General features: G+C 39.0%; 2 protein-coding genes across 4 annotated transcripts; both read right to left on the bottom strand.

Moving 5' to 3' along the window:
• Positions 1-853: 853 nt before the first annotated feature.
• On the bottom strand, positions 854-2,336 carry LOC120254664 (protein PHOSPHATE STARVATION RESPONSE 2-like). 3 transcript variants are annotated; one of them, XM_039262725.1, is made up of 5 exons: positions 2,305-2,336; positions 1,677-2,193; positions 1,494-1,611; positions 1,317-1,419; positions 854-1,215 (listed from the first exon to the last, which is right to left on the bottom strand). In XM_039262725.1, the coding sequence occupies exons 2-4, from the start codon at positions 1,992-1,994 to the stop codon at positions 1,361-1,363; spliced, it is 495 nt and encodes a 164-aa protein (XP_039118659.1). In that variant the 5' UTR covers positions 1,995-2,193; positions 2,305-2,336; the 3' UTR covers positions 854-1,215; positions 1,317-1,360. The 3 variants fall into 3 exon arrangements, with proteins under 3 accessions (XP_039118659.1, XP_039118660.1, XP_039118661.1); XM_039262726.1 differs by having other exon boundaries at positions 854-1,196; positions 1,677-2,335; XM_039262727.1 differs by having other exon boundaries at positions 1,494-1,602; positions 1,677-2,335.
• An 11,353-nt stretch (positions 2,337-13,689) lies between these two features.
• On the bottom strand, positions 13,690-15,923 carry LOC120254660. The gene is made up of 6 exons (XM_039262723.1): positions 15,681-15,923; positions 15,209-15,578; positions 14,610-15,024; positions 14,497-14,562; positions 14,259-14,385; positions 13,690-13,773 (listed from the first exon to the last, which is right to left on the bottom strand). Exons 1-6 carry the CDS (start codon positions 15,921-15,923, stop codon positions 13,690-13,692), a joined length of 1,305 nt encoding a protein of 434 aa, XP_039118657.1.
• Between the last annotated feature and the right edge of the window lie 2,498 nt (positions 15,924-18,421).

Raw genomic sequence — 18,421 nt, 5'->3', positions numbered from 1 at the left:
ATGAGATGACAATAGATATATAAAATATGTTAATACGTACATAGGTGGTCTTGTACGCACTAAAATAACTGCTTGGCCGGTTATAAGAGAATTGAGTAATTAATTCTTGGCATCTTAAATAAATCAGGTCTTGGTTCAATATGGTGAATTCATATATCACAATTTCTCCCTCCATTTACTATCCAAAGAGACGAGAGAAGGTCAAGCACTAGGATGGAGTAAACTGTAAATAAAAAAAGCATAGCATCATTAATCTAATCTCAACTAAATAACATATGGTGACATTGTTTACGAATTGACTTGCATGAGATGCATGTATATGTAAAGCAGATGTGATATATGATATCGGACTTGTATAACAAATGGTTTATCTAATAAAAAAAATTAATTGGCGTGCAGTAAAACTTTTATTGTGCATGCAGTGTATATTCAGAAAACTGTTGATTCATAAACCCTCCAAGAGTGAACATCCAAAACAATCACCAATTGAAAATAGAAAATGATTGAAACAAGAAAGAGAGTTTAAATTGATGTTCAACTGAAAATATAATGCAATCCTGCAGAAAACTCCAATTGAGTGAAGATTATAATATATATAAATATCTAGGTTCCAAAAGTCCTTTTGAATTATACGAAAGATGAAACAAGAATGAGTTCAATACATTGTTCTCTAGTTCATCTTTTTCAGCCAATGAGAACATGAGAAGCCATGTTAGAAATACTTCAACTTAACTCGCTGAAATTCATCGAGTGAGCTTCAATCACAAAAAATAATGCTAAAATTCAGAGAATAAATTTTTTTTAAAGAACTTGCCAATCATCATTTGCATACACAAATCATAGTAAAACGTAACTGTATGTGATCTATCAAATTATTTAACAATCAATCTGCAATTTTTTGCTTTTCAGTACAAAGTCATTTGCGGTGTCATTTTCAATCTGTTTGCTGTGTTTCAGAAATAATGATCCTTCACAGCACTGCTTTATCTTCATTTCATAATCGACTGACATTTTATGAAGAATGTTTGTTAATCTGTCCTTTTATATTGCTCAAAAGACAAATCTCCGTCAAGAGTTATTGGTTGCTCATCTGAAAGTAGGATATCGAAATTCAATGGCTCAACAAGATTAATATTTGTTTTCAGTTGTTGTTCAAACATCTGCTGGAGTTTCTTTCCCTGTGCTTCAATCCTCATCTGCAGATATTTTCTGAATCTGTTAACCCAAGTGAAAGCAGAAGAAAAACTTGATGAGCTTCTGCAAAAAAAAGTTTTCAACCATTGTGAAACTTCAGGCAAAAAGAACAAATAGCAAACCTCCAACTGCTCAAGAAGACTCCTTTGAACATCTAATTGAAGTCTCAAAGCCTCTGTAATTTCCATGGCACTGCAATGTTCAGTATCCCTTTCGGAGTTGCTTCTGCATATAATCAACTAATTAGTTGCTGGAAATTAGGAGTTAAGCTCTGCAAAAAAAAAATTCAGTCCACATACTCTCTGCACCTCCAAGGCGATTAACCGCTTCAACAAACTTCTCATGAAGATCCTGAGCCCATTGAATTCTTGTTTTATTGGTGTTTGATTTTCCTGGTGAAACCTTTTCCTGTTGAATCTGCAAGTTGATTCATTTAATCTATATTCAAACAAATTTAAAACAAAGCATGCATGAATTCTTACCCCCATCATTTGCATACTTTGTCCAACTGATTGAAGCTCATTTTCTGCAGTATTTCTGAATTGAACTCTGTCTATGTTTTGAGAAACTGCAGAACAATCGAATTGAGGAAGAGTATCAGTTAGGGAACGAGCTCCTCTGAGTCGATTATCAAACCAAGGAAATCCCATCAAAAGCTCAGTAGCATAAAAAGAAGCAGGATTTGATCTAATAGAACTAGGAGGAAATGAATCAGAAATACATGGCTGAAAAAGATGCTGCTGATTCATTTCTTCTCGTTGAACCAAAACTCTCAATTGAACATCCAAAAGAATCATCATTCAATGATTTCTGTTGATGCTCATGGCAAACAATCTTCTGAGCGTTCATTGTAAACAAACTCAAAGAAATCCAATCATATGAATACAGAAAAGATTGAAACAGGAATTAATGAACTCAAAGAAGACTCAAGAACAAGCTCAAGTAGATATTCCATTAATGCAAATCCTTGAGAAGATAAAGATCAAAGATTCCAAAAGGCTGCATAAGAATATAAGAAAGATAGAAACAAAGAATGATTTCAAAAAGAACACAATAAGAGAGCTCAAGTTGATGGCATTATTGAAAGTTTCAAACTATAAAGAAAGCTACCAAACAGTGCAACTGGTTTCATCTTTTTATAGTTTGGAGGGCTCTAAACCTCCATTGGCAATCACTAGAAACATTGAACAAGATCCAAGCTTGTCAAAACAACAAAATCATTGAGAGGATGAGCTTCTTTGGGTCCATCACCAACAATAAATAAATATATGAAAGCTCACTTCTTGTGCTTTTCAAAACTTCTTAATTAGTTGTCAATCAGTGTTTCTTTTACATGCATACCCTTGTGAATTTATATAATAAAGATATAAATCAATATCACTATAAATTATCTTTTTTTTTACAAATGTCACAAGTGCGTATACACTCAAAGATGTGAACACAGTTGAAAATTAAATATCCATAGACCCCCTCACCCTCACCCAACGAAATTAGGTGTGGATTGCAACTTGCAAGTACACACCCATAACTAAGTACCCATTGTCATCAATATTTATTTATTTATTTATTTATTTATTTTTTATTTTTATTTTATTTTTTTGAAAAGGTGGATAAACCACTTCTATTAAACGAAAAAAAACATACAGGAGAAACCACAAACAGGCAAAGAGCCAGATACAAAACCACTGAAGTCACAAGAAGTGAAACAAGAGCAACAAAACTAACCACCCGAGGATACAAGATCATCCTCCAACCCAGATAGATGTAACCCCTACTCCGTGCTCCGGTCTGGTGCCTCCTCGGCAGTACTGACCCCACTGTCCCTATGGCTCCTAGACTCAAGAAACTCTAGACTGCGCCTGACAGTGGCCATGGTGTCTTCTAAACCCTCCTTAGCGCTATTTGCAATTGCATCGAACCACGATAGAAGCATACGATTAATACTAAGAAGAATGCAGTGAGCAGGCATAAATTTAGCATTAAAGATTCTATCATTGCGTGCAATCCAAATATTCCAGACAATCACCTTGATCACTAAATCCACCGCTACCCGAATATTGGGTCTCACAGAGCCTCTCCACTCCAGCCACAGACCACGCATCGACCTCGGGGGATCCGGAAAGCACAACATCCTGCAGTAAAAGCCCCACACCTCCTGCACAAATGAGCAATTAAGGAATAGGTGATCCACTGATTCTGTATTCGCGTGGCACATAATACAAGTAGCAGTCGGTAATTTGTTGCATCGCCTAAGCTCCAAGTTTTCCATCATTAGGATCTTGTTTTTCCAAGCCAACCAGTTGAAGATGTTAATCTTCTTAGGGCATTTACTCTTCCAAAAGAATTTTGCAATCTCACACCTCGCACCCCCATCATTAAGAAAGTTGTAGAGTGACTTAACCGAGAACACCCCGTTACCATTAAGCGACCATCTCTTCTTATCCCTCACATTATTTCCAATAGTCCGCCATCTATCCCTGATTTGAATTACTTCTGCATCATCACAGAAAGGATACTCCTCCAGCAGGTAAGCCACATCCTTGAAGGTAGAATCATGTTGACCACTGCATCGGTAGAGATCATGCCACACATATATAGGAGCTCTGCCGTTGAGCCACTTGTCTTTCCAGAATAAGGTATCAGCCCCAGGGTTGATATCACTTGATACACAACACCTTAAGACCGGAAATACACTTATGACCCCTCGCCAGAAGAAAGACATCCTTCCCCTCCTTTTAGGAAATAAATCCCAACTCCTACTACCATAATTAAACTGGATCACCTCAGCCCCTCCCCACTCATGGTTATTGACCAACTTCCACCACCACTTGCCCAAAAGCACCTGGTTGAAGTTATGAAGGTCAAGAATCCCCCAGCCTCATTTCTCACTGGCACGACACAGCAATTTCCAGCTAACAAGTCGACAACCGGGTTTGTCGATGTCCGGCCCCAACCATAAAAAATCCCTTCTAATACGATAAATTTCTTTGACTACCCAAGCAGGCAGGCGGTAGATGGACATCCAGTAAGTAGGGACCGCAGATAATACAGAGTTTAACAATGTGATGCGCCCACCAATGGATAAGTGTCTACTATTCCAAGAAGTCAAACACTGACGCACTTTAGCAATAAGATCCTCCCAATCCTGCTTACGAGGCCTTCCCCCTGAAATCGGAATACCCAAATATAGAATCGGTAACAATTCCACCTCACAATTCATGGTCACTGTCGCCGCCTCCTCAGGAGTCACCCCTTTTCTCACTGAGTACAAGCGCGTCTTGGAGAAGTTAACCTGAAGCCCAGACATACCATCGAATAGGTATAGGATCAGCTTGATAATTCTGAGATCCTCCAGACCACTCGAAGTAAAAATCAGGAGATCATCAGCATAGTGAAGATTACACCTATTTTTAAAAGGCCCAAGCGCCACCCATACCAATACCCTGGATTCTAGGGCATGCTCGAAACATCGTGCTAAGGGCGTCGATTACCAAGATGAAGAGCAAAGGTGAAAAGCGGATCTCCCTGCCCCAGGCCCCGAAGGTAGCGAATGTAACCATTAGTGGACCCATTAACCAACACATTAGCTTTAGTAGAATGAAAAATGCGCTCCATCCACTCCATCCACTTGGGACCGAAACCCCTCACTTGGAGCAAGTCCAATAAAAATTCCCAGTCCACAAGGTCAAAAGCCTTTGCAAAGTCCACTTTCACAATGTACCCCGGTAGCCTTCTATTATTCAAGCTAAAAATCAATTCTTCAGCAACCGCCACATTATCAAGGATACACCTTCCTTTCAGGAACGCAGATTGGGAATTATCCACCAGATCATTCATAACCTTACTCAGCCTAGAAGCCAGTATCTTGGATACAATTTTGAGAGATGAATTAATTAGGTTGATAGGCCTGTAGTCGCCCGGGGATTCTGGTGACGCCACCTTGGGAATGAGAACGATGTTTGCCCAGTTGATCCTCTCCAGATTCGCTCTACCCGAATAGAAATCCTCACATAGCTTGAAAATATCCTCATTGATCGTGTCCCAAAATTTCTTAAAGAAAAAGATTGGAAAACCATCCGGCCCAGGGGCTTTGTCTCCCCCTAAGCTGAACACCGCCTCTTTAACCTCCATCATGGTAAAAGGTCTATCCAACCCAGTTAGATCCACCTGACGCTTGTTAGCCAGCAGCTTAGAGAAGTCCACCTTGAATCTCGACGTACGCTTACTTCCGAATTGCTGCTTAAAACGAGAGACAAACACCCGTCCCACCTCTTTAGGCTCCGAAATAAGACTCCCCTCATGATGAAACCCAGAAATCAGATTTCGACACTTCCTCCCATTAGCCACAGTGTGGAAGAATTTAGTATTACCGTCTCCTTCCTTCAACCACTGAAGCCTAGACCTTTGACGCCAATAAATTTCCTCTTGCTTGCGAATGTCCTCTAAAGATTTAAGGAGTTGGCTCTCTTGGTCTAGCTCAGTAGGAAGCAATCTCCTGCTTTCTTTGACTATATCTAACCTCTCCACCTCTTGGAGAAAGTTTAACTTTTTAAGATTGATCGAGCCAAAACTGACTTTAGCCCATCGACGCAGAAACTCCCTAAGGCCAGCCAGCTTCTTGGCTACCACAAAAGCCCCACATCCCACCGGTCGCATCTCGTTCCACCATTGCTGCACAATATCCATAAACCCCTCCTCCGTAAACCATACTAACTCAAACCTGAAATTTCGTGGAATAAAACAATGTCTCCCCACTTCCAGCCGAATGGGGACGTGGTCCGACCCTAGCCTAGGAAAGCTATTTTGAACCATATGTGGGAAACACTCAGCCCAGGCAAGATTCACGAAAAATCTGTCCAATTTCACCCAAATTGGATCTACCTGCCCGTTAGTTCAGAAAAATCTCCTTCCAACCGCCGGCGGTTCACAGAGATGGAGGTCTTGGAGAAAAAGATTAGCGGACCGAATTTCCAAGAGATTCGGTGCCCCCGAAGGTTTGTCCTCAATAGAAAAGATGGCGTTGAAATCCCCACAAATGACCCATGGAATTAGAGGGTCGCCTCCACAACCTCTTAACTCCTCCCAGAACCCCTGTTTTTGGTCGCGTGCAATAGGCCCGTACATCGAAGTGCATCTCCAATGGAAATTGTCTCTTTTGTCGTGAAACTCCAGTGTGATACTAAAGTCCCCCACCTTTTCAAGCTTCCTAACAAGGTTCACGCCATTCCAGCCTACAATCATCCCTCCTGAAGTCCCTTTAGCTGGGGCGACCGCAAATTGGTCCAGCCTAGATACTCCACTCTCCCTCCAAAGCGCTTGAGAAACTGACTCCAGCTTGGACTCTTGCAAGCAACAAACCTCAGCGTGGTGGAGACATAGAAAATCTTTAACAAGGAATCTTTTGGCGGGCCTCCCCAGGCCCCTCACATTCCAGGTGATAATATTCATAAACACTGTTCTGCTTCGCGGACCTCCGAAGAGGTCTCTGCCTGACTGACCCTGAGTTAGTACGAGCTAACTCTAGCAACCGCAGACTATTCAAGCTAACACTAGCAGAATCGGTGAAATCAATACCACAAGCATTGCAATATTTAACCAGTTGTGCATTAGTCCAATCAGAAATAAGAAGAGGAGTGGACGGCGTACCTTTCGACGCCACTTTTTGCAAGGACTTCTTCTTCGTTGATCTCGGTGGTTCAGGAATGAATCCTGCTTCGGCATTAAATCTGGATGACGGCTTCTTTTGTCTCTCGCTTCTTCTTGATACCATAGGGGGGTCCTTGCCACCAACCGATCTGCTCTCCTGCAATCCCGGTAACAGTTCCCGGAGATTCTGTTCAAATTCTGAGACTGATTCACCGAGTCTTCTCCCCCTTCGGAGGTCAATTTCTCCGCCAGTTTCGAATCCCCCTTTCCCTCCGACTGATAGCCTCCCAGCTCCAGTTCACTTGGTCCACAACCCTTGTCTCCCCTCAGGCCGACCGGAAATAGGGCCCATACCCCCTTCGAAAATTTCCAAGTAAAACCTGGAGGTGGGGCCACCTCTGGTTGCACCGAGAAGTCACCAAGATTAACCTGTTACGGGATATCGAGATCAGCAAAACGATCCCCCACCCATGCATTTAAAACAGGCTTATAACAATCCACCCTTGACTTTGAGCCCACATCACGGCCCACCAACAATTCGGCCTTGCAAGGAGGGCCCAACAAGCCCCTATCCACTTCACACAAAAGGAGTGGATCACCCAGCCCACCAGCCATTCCAACCAACCCACCACCTTGATCCAGGCCCAACACCTGGCCCACCTCATCAGCAATTGGATCTGAGCCCACCATGAACAACTCAGATCTGGACCCACTACCTGACTCAATGAGATGAATCCACATAGTCCCGTTTACCTTAACGTGATCTAGCAGCCCTTTCTGAACCACGTCAGCCTTAGTCAGGGCGTCAACCTCATCCGCTCCAAACGAATCCACGTCTTCCACGACCGCGACAACCTCGTCCACAACATCCTCGTCCGCGACAACCTCGACCGTCCTCCGCTTGCCACGTGTCGCTACCCGATCGGAGACAACAGACGGTGGATGCCTCACCCTCCATTCGACACGTGCCTCCATCGAGCCACTCCCCTTCACTAACTCACGTCCCTTTAGCCCCTCATGCTCGGAGACCCGAGCCCCACCCGTCCTCTGGCAGTGACCAACGGTCCGTCCCTCGTCTGCCGGTCGTCGGAGATCTTCCCCCGCAAGCCACTACTAGGGTTATGGCGAGGTTCCTCTCCACGGGAGCATTGCTCAACTAGCGAAGTACCACCAGGACCTTCTCCGCGGGAGCCACGCTCAACCGACGGAGATCTTCTGCACGACGTTGCAGTATCACGACACCACCAGCGTGACGTGGCCTTCCAGCCTGCTTCGACCATCCCTCGAGCTCTCCTCCAAGGTAGCCCGCCTTCCCTCGTCTTTACCGGGCCGATCAGCTGAAACAGAGACTGCCAGCGACTTGCCTTTATCGACCGCCACGCCCCGGAGTGGAGCTTGGGGCCACATCGTAGCTGCCACCCCATCCCGTACCGTCCCCGACAGCACATATCTTCCCAAAGTGCGGTAAAAATCCGGCAAAGACCCTCTCTCCTCCGTGAGTAAAACAAGATATCTACGCATACCGAAGGAGAAATCGAGCTCCAGCGGCATCACCACCCCCCGGTAACGTCTCACCAGCGCCTTTACCACTCTCTTATGTGGTTCAGTCAACTTCGATAACGTGATGAGATCCCCCACCGGCCTCAGAACCTGTTCGATAATGTTCCAGCACCAGCCGTGGAGCGGGAGGTTCCAAATCGAGACCCAATGCCCCTCCCCTTCCGCTCGGCCGGAGGCCCCCAACTCCGCCGTCCAATGAGCCAGTGACAACCTACATTTGCCTTCCTTAGTTATAGCGTCGAAGGTCCCCATCTTCACCACTTCCCGGACGACGTTCCTGTTCTCAAACGGTAAGAGAAAAGAGTTTTCGTTTAAAGGAACTGCCGGGCCCGCCAATCTGTTGTTGAGAATCGAAGGAAGGATCTCCAACACGCTCCCTTCATTCACATGCCCGCCCACCACCGTGAGAAGAGCCACCTTGGCCAACTCCTCCCGCAGCTCATAACTCTCCGGTGAGAGCGACAAAGAGAGAGAAGCCCGGGTGACTTTCGGTCTGTCAACCACCACCTCCTGCACCCCCTACCAGCGTGCCCTGGGCTAACCTCTCCTTCACCTTGTCCCTCTCCTCCACCCGTTCTGGTCCCGACGCGCCACCCTTGGTGCCCATCAGCTTCGACCTCAGGTGGACCTTCCTCCGCCTGGGGCTCCGTCTGTCCGCCACAAGGCACCGGGCTGCAACATGGCCAACTCCCGAACATCGTAAACACACAACTTGGTGTCTACAATCCGCCGTGGAATGCGACGTCCGGAAACACCTGCCACAAGCTCCCTCACACGGCGATCGAGGTCTCTTCGCTCCTACCACCACTTTCCTTTCCAGTCGTATCTCGTTCCTCGGCTGCCTAGATGAAGATCGCTCCACCGAAGACGAAGAGCTAGCCGCCTGTGCGTAAGTGAAGCCCGGTCTGGTACCACCGACTTCGACCGTCTTCTCTTTTCTCTCCTTCGCCGTGGCCTCACAACCCTCTAAACTGGCTGGACCGCCGCTCCACAAGTCGCCCAAGAGGCTCCGCTTCTCCATATTGTCATCACTATGTCAAGAGAATTTTGAACTTGGGCAATAAAATTCTCTCACCAACACTTTCACTGAACTAAAAACCCAATGGTTATTGTTATAATTTGGGTTTTAACTTTTATATAACATTTTCCATGGTTTTATTATAAACTTAATATAAAATTGAAAATTGAACCAATTAAATTGATTTTATTAACTCATCATATAATAAATAAATCTCATCTCATCTTAAAATATATATATATATATATATCAATTTGTTTATTTTATTTTATGTAATATTTAAAGAAACAAAAAAAATTAATCAAGCCTAGTTAAAAAAAATTACTGATTAATGAAGTTAAAAAAGAATTATATCTTTTTTTTTTTGGATTGAAAAAAATAAATTTATAATAATTTTGTAAAGATGGGGAGAAGCATAGTTATCATCTTTGACTTACATTGAATTTCTCGTTTGTTCTTGCATTAATGTCTCTAGTTATGAGACCTTCCTTTTTTTCTCTGCTTCATTCTTTAGATAAGAATCTCAAGTTAATGACTTTTTCATGTCCTCATTGTGGCACATTAATGAAGTGATAGATTCATATAATATACCTTTTGGCTAGCTCATCTGATACTAAAATTTATTTTATAGTTTATATTCCACTATTATATATTCTTGGTGAAAATCCAATCCATATATAAAGTGTAAATGTTAATTTTATAGTTCTCGAACCATCTTGTGTCGTTATTGATATCATACTGTCTCAATTTATTATTTTAAAAATATAATTAAGCCATTAGAAATTATTTTTTTAATTCATATATGACAAAAATAAGCCATTGAATATAATTTAAATTCAAGTTAAACTTTCACAAATCATCATTTAATTTAAAATAAACATTATATTATACATTAATTTGTATGTGTTTTCCTATTTTCACTCTTGAGATTTAATTAAAAAGATTTTACCGAAACGAAAGATATTTATATATATATATATATATATATAAAATTGTATACATACTAATGATCATCATACGTAGAAAATGACTTCTTGTGATACCAAACTGAACTAAAATTCTTCATCATCTTAGTTTATCAAATCCAGTTATCCTTGATGTTTGACACCAATATATAGTTTTCTGATGAAATAAATAATAGTACGTTTTATTTTTTAACATTAAACTTTAATAGTTTCAAAGTCTAAACCAGCTCAATTTAGCTTACTAACAACCCTAATCATATATAAATAGTTTCAATGCGATTTCGATTGGATTAAGCAAATATGTGGCTACAAAGCTATGCCAATACATGATAATTAAGATATTAACAAAGTTAAATTAAGAGTGTTGTGAAGCACAATGAATGAATGAGTAAAGAATAGATTTAGTATTTAAAAGAGATAAGCATGCAACAACAAGGGGATGCCACCATGCATGAAGAGTTGGAGTTTTGAAGAGGTTCTCTATTGCATGTCCCTTTGAGATTTCAAAGGACAAGTCCTTGCATGGCGCCTCACTCTTTAATATTATTTACCTCTATTTACCAATCTAGATATGTATATTATAATATTGATTTGTTTTTTTATAAAATGAATAAATCATGTATTTATTAAAAAAAAAAACTGCTTAGGAAGATTAGAAAAACAGAAAAAACAAAATGCATTGGGTGTGGAGCCTGATCAATAAAGCAAACTAGTAAAATAACAGTAAAAAACATGAAAAAAATGCTTATAAGGTGAAAAGAGACGAACAAAACATGAACAACAAAACATGAACAACTACAGTTATAATAGATTTTTTACTTTTACTAGAAAATCATGGATGGTCTAAGTGTTGGACGTCAGGTCTAGTACATGAGAATCAAGGTCACATATCTCATGTAAGAAAATCCTAAAATCTGCATGCTTCTCCTTACGGCATCAATGGTTTTTTATTTTAATATAATCTAATATTTTCTTTTAACAATATTACTTTAGATTTGTATTAGCTTTTCCTTTTCAAATATTATTTTTATAAGCATATATACTATACTTTATAAAAATTAGGGTGATTTGATAATAATTGTTAAATTATGGTTTAACGGTTATTTTTTATAGTGGTAGTGTATAAAGTTTACTGTGCTTTGGTACTATTAGGTGTTATGCATTAATGAGCAGCCTTGTTAAATACAAATCTAATAGGCACTATGAGGTGTCTCTAAATTTAAAATCTAGGACTTCCCTAGAAAACACATCCTCATATGTGTGTGTATATTAAAGGTTGAAAGGATGTGTTTTGCTATATATATATATATATATATAAAGAAACATCAACTGCGGATATTCGCAGAACGTCCGCAGTTGAGCATAGTAATAATTAAGCTGTTACAGTGTCTACTGGGTTTGTTTATTTTAGGTTTATGCTTTTTAGTTCATGTAGGTCTAGTAGAAATAGAGTTTAATGGTTGAGATTTATTCAATTATTGTGTTAAAATTAATTGAATGGTTGAGGCCAAAATGTTGTGATATAAAATTATTAAGATTGGCATTTAATTAGGTGACAATGGTGGAAAACAATGCATTTAAATAGATTAATAAAAATAAATATAAAAATAGTTATTAATTAAGTATATGAACAAATAATTTAGTTAAAAAAAACATGTAGAGGTGAACACTTAATAATTGAGATTGAGGAGTAATCAATATATTTTTTATGGTATATATATATATTTTTTTAATTTGCTTTTATCGTTATGATTGTATGGTTATTTCTTAACATGATCTAAACTATGATAATTTTTAAAATACTTTTTTAAATAAATTTTGGAAGATGTTGAAAGACAAGGTAGCACACATGTTGCTTCATTGCCAATTATTGAAAATTAGCATCTTACAAAATTTCCTTCCCAAATGAGAATAATAAAAACAATTTTTAAGCCATGATTGTGGTAACATGGCAATATAAGCCGCATGAGCAATTTATGTAATAATAAAAAAAAATTATATATAAACATCTTAAAAAGAGAAGATAACTAAAAATATATTATGTTTGAGATCATAGGCCAAGTGATAACCACAACATTCTACTCCCTGCAATATAAATTAACCAAAAATAAAATAAAATATAGATATTATATTAAATATTTTAAATTTTCAATAATAAAATTAAACATTCAAATTGAAAATAAAGATGAAAATAGTAATATGTCCCAGCAATACATAAAATTAAGTCTGTTTTAATCAAACGATATGTGTAATTATTAAAAAACAATCTACTTAATTTTTTTAATAAAAAATTATGATACGAATTTGACTTTATCTTAGTTAACTAAGCATTGTTAGTCTAAAGTTAATGAAGAGGTTAACTTAAGGGAACCATTGTCCGTCAATGTCTATAATAATCCACCAAAATTGAATGCAATAAATGTATTTCATTATCATAGAAATTCTCCCTGCTTTATAGAAGAGTATTTCCATGAGAATTTGGTATAGAACTATTCTACCTTTTTATTCTCATAACATTAAAAAAATAATTTTTTACTGATATTATGTATAATTAAGAATATTATTTTTATTAGTGTGTCTTGCTACATTTGGTTCAACTCATTCAAATGGAAAAACAAAAATGCTTATTTTAAGTGATTGAATTAGATTCTTGAAAACAAGTTTATAGGAGAAGGAATGTTCCTATCTTTTCTTGAATGAAAAAAAAACTTTATTCATAACATGAACTTTTGAAAAGAATAATGTGGACCTTATGAAATCCCATTAATAAAACATTCTCAATTCCTTCATCACGTTTCAATGTGATTTTTCTAATGAACTTCCTCAAATAATGTAGTTATTTATTATTTCCACCGATATGATTTGTAGTTTAGAGGACACTCAACCACTCATAGAAATCTCACACAAACCAAACAAGTAGGAGACACACAAGATTGGTAATCCAATTCGGCATCCACTCGCCTACGTATGAGGGGCCAAGCCTGGAGATAAACAATCCACTAAAAGAGGTGAAAATAGATGAGTACAAACACTTGTCACTCTCTCCTAGATTGTCTAGTGCTCACACACTCTCCTCCACAAGAGATACATCCAATCTCAGAGTAAGGTAGCTTATATAGACGCCTCAACGTCCCAAATATAGACTCAACGTCTTCAAGTTGTAACATATTACCAAAATTAGCTTCTCCAAGATCTTCAAGATATTTTCCTCTAAGTCAAGACTCCTTGCCATGTCACCATGCTTTGCCATGTCATCAATAATGCCACATCACATAAGTTGCCACGTCATTTTAACTATGTTTCAAATCATGTCAATAATAGTGCAGTTGCACTAACAATCTCCCCCTTTGGCATAATTTGACATAACTGCTTTTGCACCCAGACTGACTTCTGTTACAACATCCAGTTACAACACTGACTGGGACATAGACTAGACTTACACTGTTACAACATTAACTGGAGAACAGAAACTAGACTTAACAAAACATATCATCTAGTTGCTTAAAGTACTGAAAATTACATATTGCAACTAATGAGACAAATGCAATTAATCAAGCATTAAATTGTCCAACACAATAAGACCAAATGACAATAAGACCAAATAATAAAAGAAACAGTCTAGTCAGTCTGGTGTTGTAACAATGTTCTTCTCCTTTGTGACACAATTGATGCCGAAGTCTTTATTAGATGTTGCAAGTCTTGTTACATCTTCTTCAACAACTCTCCCTATCTTCAAGTTTATGGTCATCATCTCCCCTGACTCATGGCTATCAGCTCCTCTCTTCTTCTTCTTCTCGAGAATTTCCAGTCTAGATAGGATCTTTTAGCTGTTCCTTCAAAAGCTTTTCATACTCTTCTTCAACAAGCAGACTTACCTCTTCAGCATCTTCAGACATTGATGGTGGTGACATCCTTCCTATAGGTAGATCAATTTTCTTATCTAGGGTAAATAGTTTTTGAGAGATCTTCAGCTTCTTCACTACTGTGACTGCTTTTCTCTTCCTGAGTTGTACTCCATGTTGCAATAAATAAAGCAACAACAATGTAGGATACCCAAGTGATGTTGAGGAGCTTGTACATTCTGCTTCTTTCACAATGTTTTTGAAGATCAACCTTCCTAGATTGAACTTCTTTTCAGTTCCAATAGCATACAATAAAATTGCAAGCTCCTTCACTATGCTAGAATTATGTTGGACGGTAGCCAATTCAAAATGCCAAGTCTAAACAGAACGTTGTACTTAGCTATGAGGGTGGAGGTTGGAAGTCTTGTCTCTTCTCCCCATGACTCTGTCCTTCCTCCAATAATCTCTTTCAGAACATCCTCATTCAATTCAAGCCCTTTTTCATAGTTTTCTTTCACTTCAGATTTGAACTCTAGAAATCTGTTCAGACAAGTTGAGGTAAAAGGAATCCACTTTCCCCAAATGTAAACTTTGGTGATGCCCTTGTCAGATGGTAATAGACTGCTATAAAATTCCTGTACTAAAGGTAAGCTGTAACTTTCAGCAAATGTCACAGACTTGTATGGACTCCTCTCTTGCAGTAGCTCAGTCAACACATACTTCTTAAAAGCAACTTCATCTATTACCCTTTCAACGATGAGTCCTCTCTCAGCAACAGTCTTGAATTTCTTCTTTGAAGCTTTATTCAAAAACTTGTCTTCATCACTGTCTTCAGGACTCTAAGTTACATTCTTCTTCTTTTCCTTTTTAGAATTTGATGGCGGTTTCTCCCCCTATTTTGCTACTTCAATGCATTTTCTTTTAGGCCTTGGAGAGACTTCTTCTTCTGGTTTTGAGACAGACTTCCTCTTGGACTTGTTAACATTCTCCTTCTTCTGGGACTTCTTTCCGGACACTACTTTTATTCCTGACATTGCCTTCTTTCCAAATGGTTCCTTTCTTCCCTAACACTGCCTTCTTTTCTCTAATGATCTTAGAAACACGATCTTTGAGTAGGATCTCATCAGAACTATGTGAACTATCTGATGTTGCAGGAGATGTTGTAACTTGTGCTGTGACAGGGTCTGTATCTACAGGTGCACCAGTATGCTGGTGTATATCACCAAAAATTTCACTTAGAATAGCAGCAACCTCTTCTTCAGTACTAGTGGGAGCATCTGTATTTCTTTCCCCAATAGCCTCTTCTGCTTGAGCTGAACTTGCTTCTTCTTCTACATCATCTTCTACCCTAGCCTATTGTTCTTCTGAACCTTCTTCATCTGAACTTGTGGTTGAGTCCTCCTATTCATGTTCCTTGTTTCTCTAGACGTATACTCTTGGAAAAGACTCACACACCCATCTTAGGAGATCATCTATGTTCTTGACACCTGTGGGCACATCCTGTGATGATGTTCCTTCTTCCACTATTTTAGAAGATGAATCAGTATCCTGAATAGAAACAAAGGGGATGATTGCTTTCACCAGATCTTCTGGTTCTTCTTCTCTAGATGGACTCCCTCTAGAGATGGTCCCTCTCATCCTTACTTCTTCAATATGGGCATCAATTTCTTGTGGGGTTGCAGGAGCACGGCCGGCCATCCTCTTCGTCCTCATCTTTTCTCAGAATCAAACACCGTCTTCTTCTTTTTCTTCTTCTTCTTATTCTGATTTCAAAATAGTTAATAAATAAATTGGGATATTAGGGTTTTTTTGCCCCTTTAATTAGTTATAACTTCCAAGGCACACTTTCATATTTTCAAAAAATCTCTTCTAAAAAAAACCCTCCTTTTGTTTGAATTTTTTTAAATTTTCCCCCTTTTTATTTCTTTTTTTATTTTATTTTATTTTATTTTGAAATCTGTGAGAGACATCAAGAGACTTTCATTCGTTGGAGTGTTTTGTTTGTTGACTTCATAGGTCCTTGGTCAACACATCGCTGGTTGTAACATGATGTTATACATGTTTGATTTTTCACTATCTTCAGATCAGAACTGGCAACCCCTACATCTTCTCTTGGCTTTTTATCTTTTTGGATCCATAATTTCTTGATTATAATAGTCTTTCCTCTGACTTTCCTTTTGATGATTGGCTACTCATGTCCAACTACTCTTCCACTTTTCAAGTCTTCTTTCAATTTAATGCACTTGGGTCTTTCGTGGCCAGTCTCTCCACAATGAAAGCATGTAGGCATTTCTCTTTTAGATTCTTACCTTACTTTGACTTGCTTTTCATCATTGTTTTCTTGAGTAGTAGATTTGACAAACACAACTCTTGTACATAAAATCTTGAGACTTGAAGTTTCTCCAACATAGCTGATACCATGTCTGGCTTTGCTTGTTCTTCCAACAGATAAAATCTTGTCAAGCTTGGCTTTACCCTTGTTCATGGAGTCCAAGGTCTTCTCAGCATTGCACAATTTTTCTTTACACACACTCAACTCTTCTTCCAGGCGTTGGTTTTACAACATCATATCATTGAATTTGTTTATCATAAGTTTATACCCTATAAGAAGATCATTTTCTGTTACCTCATTGTACTCATTATCAGTTTCAGTAGATGTTGTAACTGATGTTGCAATATATTCTGCAACAAGCTTGGATCCATTCATCACAGCAGAAAAAGATGCATGATGGTTGCTCAGACTTCCTCTATCGTCTTTTTCTATGCTACCATCTGAATCATCACTCCATCTAGCATTGAGCGACTTTCCTTTCTTCTTGAGAGTGTTAGCACACTTGGCTTGGTAATGTCCAAATCCTTACATTCTTTACACTTGACTTTCTTTTGATGATCTTCTACTTCTTCTTTTTCTTTACCAAGGGGATCCTTTCTCTGGAATCTTTTGCCTCCTGTTTTGTATTTTTTGATCATGTTATGCAGTTTTCTTGATAGAAGGACAATTTCTCTATCTCATTCGTTTTCATCATCTGTGACAACAGTCTGTTGTAGCTCTTTCTGCTTCGTTGCCTCTACTTTAAAAGCTACATCCTCTACTCTTCTTTCAGGATTAAGATTCATCTCATATGCTTGCCGAGACCCCATCAACTCGTCAAGTCTCATAGTTGAGATGTCTCTTGCTTCTTCTATTGCATAGACTTTTGCATCAAACCTTCTTGAACGAGATCTAAGAGTCTTCCAGACTAGCTTTTTATCCGAGTACTCCTTGCTGAATTGGAAGGCTTGATTTGCTATGTCTATCAACTTTGCATTGAATACGACTATCTTCTCATCTTCTCCCATCCTGAGATTCTCGAACATAGTTGTAAGCACTTGAAGTTTAGAAGTTCTTTCCAAGTTGGCGCTTTCATGAAAAGTTTGAAGAATCTCCCAAGCTTTCTTGACGAACTCTCATGTTGCAATATACTTGAAAACTGGTTCTCATCAACTCCTCCAAAAATTGCATTGAGAGCATTCCCATTAGCATTAGCTTTATGCATATCTTTGGTACTCCAGTCATTTCTCTTCTTTATGGTTTCGTTCTTTTCTTCATCAACTAGAGTCAGAGGAGACCATCCTTATTCTACGGCAATCCATGCACTTTCATCAATGGATTTCATACGTGCTTTTCAATATAGGTAATTGGATCCATTTAGCAATGGTGGTCGTGTGATAGAAGCTCCTTCTTTTTCGGCCATCAATAGAACTTGTTAGGACCTCACCGACTTTGAAACCAAAGTGAACACGAAGACCAGAGCTCTGATACCACTTGTTAGTTCCGCTAATATGGTTTGTGGTTTAGAGGACACTCAAACACTCATAGAAAGCTCACACAAACCAAACAAGAAAGAGACGCACAAGATTGATAACCCAGTTTGGCATCCACTCACCTACGTCTGGGGGGCAAGCCATGAGATAAATAATCCACTAAAAGAGATGAAAATAGATGAGTATAAACACTTGTCACTCATTCTCCCAACAATAAAGATCACTACCCTCTCTAGATTGTTTAGTGCTTACATACTCTTCTCCATAAGAGACACACCCAATCTCAGAGTAAGGTAGCTTATATTGATGCCTCAACGTCCCAAATATAGCTCATATCTCTTTTAGAATCTCCGCTGCTACTAATTTAAAACCTTCCGAAATTAGCTGTTGCA

Source organism: Dioscorea cayenensis, unplaced genomic scaffold (genome assembly GCF_009730915.1).
Source record: "Dioscorea cayenensis subsp. rotundata cultivar TDr96_F1 unplaced genomic scaffold, TDr96_F1_v2_PseudoChromosome.rev07_lg8_w22 25.fasta BLBR01000566.1, whole genome shotgun sequence".
Classification (NCBI taxonomy): Eukaryota; Viridiplantae; Streptophyta; class Magnoliopsida; order Dioscoreales; family Dioscoreaceae; genus Dioscorea; species Dioscorea cayenensis.
The sequence above is the reverse complement of the archived record's forward strand: the minus strand, read 5'-3'. Positions and strand labels throughout refer to the sequence as shown.

What these genes read in the sequence shown, in the direction of transcription:
- LOC120254664 (XM_039262725.1), bottom strand. Translation starts at nt 1,994, where the DNA reads ATGATGATTCTTTTGGATGTTCAATTGAGAGTTTTGGTTCAACGAGAA. An exon ending in AAAGTATGCAAATGATGGGG is followed by an intron (nt 1,612 to 1,676) that starts GTAAGAATTCAT and finishes ATCAACTTGCAG; the next exon opens with ATTCAACAGGAAAAGGTTTC. An exon ending in TCGCCTTGGAGGTGCAGAGA is followed by an intron (nt 1,420 to 1,493) that starts GTATGTGGACTG and finishes GATTATATGCAG; the next exon opens with AAGCAACTCCGAAAGGGATA.
- LOC120254660 (XM_039262723.1), bottom strand. Translation starts at nt 15,923, where the DNA reads ATGGCCGGCCGTGCTCCTGCAACCCCACAAGAAATTGATGCCCATATT. An exon ending in TAGATGATCTCCTAAGATGG is followed by an intron (nt 15,579 to 15,680) that starts GTGTGTGAGTCT and finishes GAAGAACAATAG; the next exon opens with GCTAGGGTAGAAGATGATGT. An exon ending in AAGAAGTTCAATCTAGGAAG is followed by an intron (nt 14,386 to 14,496) that starts GTTGATCTTCAA and finishes AGTACAACTCAG; the next exon opens with GAAGAGAAAAGCAGTCACAG.